The following is a 6,062-nucleotide window of genomic DNA, read 5'->3' on the forward strand; positions in this document are numbered from 1 at the left end:
GCCAGCGAGGTCCCGGTGAGGCGTCACGTGGGGCGGCAGGGGGAGGGGTGCAGGGGCAGGAGTGGCCAATAAGGGAGCGCTTGGGGGAGCAGGTCACAGGGCAGGGAGCATGGGTCAAGGGGTCAGAGCAGGGTCACGTGAGGGGCCCCAGGCTGCCTTGAGAGCGAGGTGGCCATGGGTTGTGCTGCAGGGGGTGTAAGGGAGCAGGGCAGGGGTCGTGGTGGGGTGAGGAAGGGCATCACATGGGGCAGGCAGTATGGGGGGGTGGGGATCTCCCGCATCTTTGGGGTGAGGCGGGCTTGGTGGCCAATCAGAGGGTAGTGGGGAGCAGCGGCAAGAGGATGCCATGGGTCAGGGTTGGGGAGCCAGGGTAGGCAGGGGGGGAGGGGGAACTAGACCAACCCTGGCACCTCCTTCCAGGAACTGGAAGCTATCAAGGCCCGGGTGCGAGAAATGGAGGAGGAGGCCGAGAAGCTGAAAGAGCTGCAGAATGAAGTGGAGAAGCAGATGAACATGAGCCCCCCACCGGGCAACGGTAGGCGCACCAGTCCCACCTCCCTCAGTGCTGCTGGGTGGGCATCGGGCCCTGCCAGCCCAGGGTAGCTCAGCAGTCAGTCTGGTGCCATCGTGCCCCTGCCCTGGCTGCATTGTGGGGTAGCCGCCTTGGGCACGCTGCAGATCAACTCGGAGCATCGTGCTGACCCTTTACCTCCCCATTGCTGCTCTGTTTTCTGCTCCGTGCCCCTTCCGCTGCCCTGCTTTCTATTTCCAGCTCCATCAGTCTCTACTTTCTGATCCCTGCCTTGTGCTCCTTGCCCTTTTGACCACTCTTCCTTCTGGTTCCTGCCCCACGCTCTTTGACTGCTCTGCTCTGCCTTCTGTTCACTGCCCTCCCTGTCACTGCACTGCCTGTCTCTTTCATGCCCCTCCGTCGACCAATCCCCTGCCCTGACTTGCACGGGCTTCTCATGTCCCTTTTGGCACATGTGCTCACCCCTGGTACAAGTCTCATATCAGCCCCATTGCATTCTTGTAGGTTTTGCACCAACTCCCCGCTGTTTGCCTTGTCCTGATTTCTTTTGATCCAACTGCCTTAGAAACTGCAGCATTGGTGACGGATTGGGGGAGAGCACATGTCTTGCTGGGGAAATCTGGCTCACAATGCCCCCTGTTACTAACTCCCTGCTTTGTGCCTTCCCTCCCCCAGCTGGCCCGGTGATCATGTCTTTGGAGGAAAAAATGGAGGCTGATGCCCGGTCCATATACGTGGGCAATGTAAGCATGGGGCCATATGTGGAGGGGACTGTCGGTGGACCCTGGGCCCAGTTTCTCAACCTCATGCCGCCTCCACTCTTCCCACAGGTAGATTATGGGGCAACTGCTGAAGAATTAGAAGCCCATTTCCATGGCTGCGGCTCTGTCAACCGTGTCACCATTCTGTGTGACAAGTACAGCGGGCACCCCAAGGGGTGAGTAGGGATTGCTCTGGGGGCTGGGTGACCCTGGGAGGTGCTGGAAAGGAGCCCTGCCCTATGTAACCCAAGGCCAGATTTTTTTTGGAGGGTCTAATATCTAGGACCATACCTCCCCCCTCTGATTACTTATGCTTTCCCTATCTCACAGGTTTGCCTACATCGAGTTCTCTGACAAGGAGTCTGTACGGACATCAATGGCGCTGGACGAATCCCTGTTCAGAGGCAGACAGATCAAGGTGAGCCTCTGATCCCTGCTATCTCGGACTTGCCAGGCCCTTGACATCTATAATCCATGTCCCCCAGAGCTAAAATCTCCTGAGAGGATAAACTGCCATTTGTGGGGTCTGATTGTACGTCAGCTGAGACCTGCGTTGTGTTTCATGCCATTCGAGGGGCAGTGGTGCTGGCTAATGTTCTTCATTTGGTCTTCCCCCTTGTTGTGACCATATTTACCCGAATCTAAGACGACCTGAATGTAAAATGACCTCTGAACAATTGGATTCTGTATATGGAAATTTTATAAATTTATTATAATTTGCCAGGTAGAGAATCTAATTATTGGAGGGTTGTTTTCAATTAATTCCCTGTCACTGATACAGCAGGAAAAGCAGTGGCTTGGGTCCAGAACAAGGAGCAATGGTCTCAAAATGCAGGAAAGAAAGTTTAGGTTGGATATTAGGAAAAACTTTCTCACCGTGGGGGCGGAACATGACAGGTTACCTACAGCGGTGGTGGAATCTTCATCCTTGAAGGTTTTTAGAGACCTGAGTAGACAAAGCCTTGGCTGGGATGATCTAGTTGGGCTGGTCCTGCTTTGAGCAGGGGGTTGGACTATGTGACTTCTGAGGTTTGTTTCAGCCCTCATTTTCTATGATTTAGGTGGTCTGTTCCACTTCCCCATCCCCCTCCTTTGCTATCAGATGCTGCTTAGGCTCTGTTTACTCCAAGTGCTGCTGACTGGCCAGGCAGGGGACAACGTTTTCATGGGCTCTGCCTAGGAAGGAATCTAGCCAGAGCTGAGCTGTGCCTAACAGTGTGGATTGGAAGGGTCCAGAAGCTGCTGAGGGAGGGACAGATAGTTGCTGCGGGTCTGAAGAGTCAGAGCTGCGGCAGCCACCTGTCCTCATCCCATGCTGTCTACTTCCTGTCCATCCACCCCATCCCCATCTTTGTATACAAATCTAAGATGGACTTTTCTACCCATGCTGATGGGGAGGGAAGGGGGAGTAAATACAGTAACTGGTGACCTGAAACCATCACTGGTTCTCTTGCTTCTTGTCCTTCATTTATTAGGTTGTTATGGGCCTTTAATGACAAACCAGGGGGCTTGTCACTTCCCAGCACCGGCGCAGCAAAAGCCACTGGTAGATGAGCAGGCGAAGGTGTGATAGGATCTGATGTGCAATCCCCACAATCACACTTCTTGTCAGCATACTGCACTTGTGTGGTAGGAGGTGTGATGGTTGAATTGAGGATCATATCCTATCATGCCTTATTACTGGTGCAGGGAGAACCTAAGGTTGTGATGTTGGGAGCCCTGTCAGCTGATGAACCTACCCCCAAGGCTCCTGCCCCCAAGGCTGGGAGCCCTGTCAGCTGATCCAGGCTCCCATGGTGCACCCATGTGTCTGATGTGTTCCCTACAGCTGGGAGAACAGGTCAGCTGATCAGACTCCCAGCCTCAGAGGCATGCTCTGGGGCATGGGGTCACAGCTTTGCTGCACGTTCAATTCATGTCATGATAGGAACCAGCCCCAAAGTTATTACACGTTTTTGTGGAGTAACATTGTTTTATTCCTCATTGTATCATGTCATTAATTGCATTCATTTGTGGACAAGTAATAGCTTAATAAGCAATTAATGTAACATGTGCCAAGGGCTTACTAGACCTATCTCACACAGAGACCAAAAGTAGATACGCAGGGGGAGACTGAACAGGGCACATTCTCCTCCCTGCTCCTCTTCCTCCTCCACCTGCCCCGATCTACTGTGTTTAACACCAGCTGACGAACCTTTTGTTTGAGAATTGGGCCGGTCCCCTTTTGAGCTGGGTTAAACTCCTAGCCTTCCCTTACCTCTCATGGCAGGGACTTCCCTGGCTGAGTTGCTCACAGTGTGAAAAATAATTCCCTTTGGCTAGTTTTAAACCTGCTGCCCAATAGCATCCCATGGACCAGTGCAGGCTGGGGACTGACTAGCCAACTAGCAGCTCTGCAGAAAGGGACTTGGGAGTTACAGTGGACAGTAAGATAGATATGAGCCAACAGAAGACTGAGGGGGGATTTAATAGCCTTCAACTACCTGAAGGGGCATTCAAAAGAGGATCAAACTGGACTGTTCTTAGTGGTGGGAGATGAGGGAACAAAGAGCAACAGTTTCAAGTTGCAGCACGGGAGGTTGAAGTTGGATATTAGGAACAGCTTTCTCACCAGGAGGGTGGTGAAGCACTGGAACAGGTTACCCAGAATCTCCATCCTTGGAGGTTTTTAAGGCCCGACTCAACAGAGCCCTGGCTGGGATGATGTAGTTGGGGCTGGTCCTGCTTTGAGCAGGGGTTTGGACTAGATGTAACCTCCTCAGGTCACTTCCAGCCCGCATTTTCTATGATTTTATGATGTTTTAGGATATAAGCTGATATTGGGCTTCAATTTGCTGTCTCCTGCCTCGATTCCTCTGATCTCTTCTTTCTGACATCCAGGTGATCCCCAAAAGGACCAACCGCCCTGGCATCAGCACAACAGACCGTGGCTTCCCCCGGACCCGGTATCGAGGCCGCGGCTCCGGCTACAGTAGCTCCCGGGCCCGGTTCTACAGCGGCTACAGCAGACCCCGCGGGCCCGCGTACAGGTCCGGCAGGGCAAGCCAGGGGGGGCCCAGCCCACCTGGGCTTTCTCTCTAGCTCTGGGAGGGCAGTGGGGGAGGGGCTGGGTGCCAAAACCCCTGGGTTCCTGTCTGACTGGGAGAGGAGTGAGGTTGAACTGGGAGCCAGGATTCTTGGGTTCTATCCCAGCTGCAGGAAGGGCATGTGGGGGTGGCAAGTTAGAAACATCCCAGGGAGGCTGGGAGCTAGGACTCCTGGGTTCTGTCCCAGCACAGGGAAGGCAGAGGGCTTGGTTGAGTTAGAGTAAGAAAGGCCAGCAGCCTGGACACCTGGGTCGCATCCCAGCTTCGTGGGGGAAGTGAGCATTGCGGGAAGCCTGGTTCTAGAAGCACTTGCTCTGTGAACGGAAGGGCCCATTACTGGGAGTCAGGGCTCCTGCCTTCTCTGGCGCATTCTTGTCTCTTCCCATCCTCTATTTTCTACTCCTCTGTTAACCCGTTCCCTTGTTCTTCTCTTCGCAGGGGCCGGGCTAGAGCGACCTCATGGTATTCCCCTTACTAAAAAAAAAAAAAAAATAGAGGTGTTCTTTAGGAAGGACAGAAAAAAAAAAAGGAAAAAAAAAAAAAGAAGAACGTGACAATGATGAAAAAAAAAATACTGTGGGGGGGGCACAGCTGTCTGCACTGAGCCAGGGCTGTGCTCAGGGGTCTGGGGCGGGGGGCATGGCCGCCCGCGCGCTTCACTCCTCTGCCCTGCCTAGACACCCCCCTCTGTCTCTTGCCCCCTACTTCCCTGCGGGCTGAGAAATCGGGAGGGTAGCTCCCACTGCCTGCTGGGTGTTTTCCTTTCCCCCCCACCTCAGCGGCCTGCATGTCTTGATGCCTCCCCACCACACACGTCTTTCTCTTCCTGTTCTTCCACTTCTCTGGGGGCCCCACAGAGTGTGTGGAGGGCTGGGGGCTGGGGGGAGAAGGGCCTGGCTGTCCCCTGACACCGGCTCTGTCGCTTCCCATATGTTCTTTCTTTAACCCTCTCCCTGCCAGCACAGGGAGGGTCTCGACTCCTTTCCCTCCTGTTTGTCATTTGCTTTCCCCCCCTCCCCCAGCCCCATCAGGCTGGGTGGACGGTGGCATACAGCCACCCCTCCCTCATTGACTTATTCATTCCCTTTCCTTTTCCCCTCAAGCCCTGACTGAAGAGGGGGGCACCTGCCCTGTGTCCTCTATGCTCTCCTTCCCCTCCTCCCCACCCTTTACTGCTGGATTCCCTCCTTCCCTGGGGTGGGCTGTGTTACATGCTGTATTTGAGTGTCTTTATCTTTGCAGGTGTCTTTAGCCTTGAAGGAATCTTCAAGCGCCAGGAAGCTCTTGAGACCAGATTAAAATATTTTTTTTGGAGGGGGGGGAGTAGGGCGGGAGTCTATGGGAGAAGAATAATTTTGGGGGTGCTGCTTTTTTTTCCCCTCCCCCCTCCCTGACTTATTTTTATTTCCAGGCTGGGGGAGGGGAAGGGCTGGGGGGGGAAGAGGGAGGAAGAAAATAGAAATTAAAAAAAAATGTTAAGAGGGCAGGAAAAAAAAATAAAAGATGTTTTTGGAAGAAAGACTGGTGCCCAGACGTGTAGATTTGGATGCTTTGGTGTCTTGGTCAAGGCTGGGTGGCAGCACTCATGGGTTCTCGGTAATGGCTATAAACAGCTCTGTGACAGGTGGTTGCATCTCAGCCTGGGGTGGGAGGGGGCTCTGAGAAATAAAGGCAGCAAAGGAG

At 53.7% G+C, this 6,062-nt stretch overlaps 1 protein-coding gene across 1 annotated transcript; it reads left to right on the forward strand.

Annotated features, from left to right (window-relative positions):
* Window positions 1–313: 313 nt before the first annotated feature.
* On the forward strand, window positions 314–5,500 carry LOC102382268 (polyadenylate-binding protein 2). The gene is made up of 6 exons (XM_025192817.1): window positions 314–535; window positions 1,208–1,275; window positions 1,363–1,469; window positions 1,624–1,711; window positions 4,174–4,322; window positions 4,818–5,500. Exons 1-6 carry the CDS (start codon window positions 454–456, stop codon window positions 4,855–4,857), a joined length of 534 nt encoding a protein of 177 aa, XP_025048602.1. The 5' UTR covers window positions 314–453; the 3' UTR covers window positions 4,858–5,500.
* The last annotated feature ends 562 nt before the right edge of the window (window positions 5,501–6,062 follow it).

This window comes from Alligator sinensis, unplaced genomic scaffold, assembly GCF_000455745.1.
Source record: "Alligator sinensis unplaced genomic scaffold, ASM45574v1 scaffold128_1, whole genome shotgun sequence".
Lineage (NCBI taxonomy): Eukaryota > Metazoa > Chordata > Crocodylia > Alligatoridae > Alligator > Alligator sinensis.

What these genes read in the sequence shown, in the direction of transcription:
- LOC102382268 (XM_025192817.1), top strand. Translation starts at nt 454, where the DNA reads ATGGAGGAGGAGGCCGAGAAGCTGAAAGAGCTGCAGAATGAAGTGGAG. An exon ending in GAGCCCCCCACCGGGCAACG is followed by an intron (nt 536 to 1,207) that starts GTAGGCGCACCA and finishes TCCCTCCCCCAG; the next exon opens with CTGGCCCGGTGATCATGTCT. An exon ending in GGTCCATATACGTGGGCAAT is followed by an intron (nt 1,276 to 1,362) that starts GTAAGCATGGGG and finishes CTCTTCCCACAG; the next exon opens with GTAGATTATGGGGCAACTGC.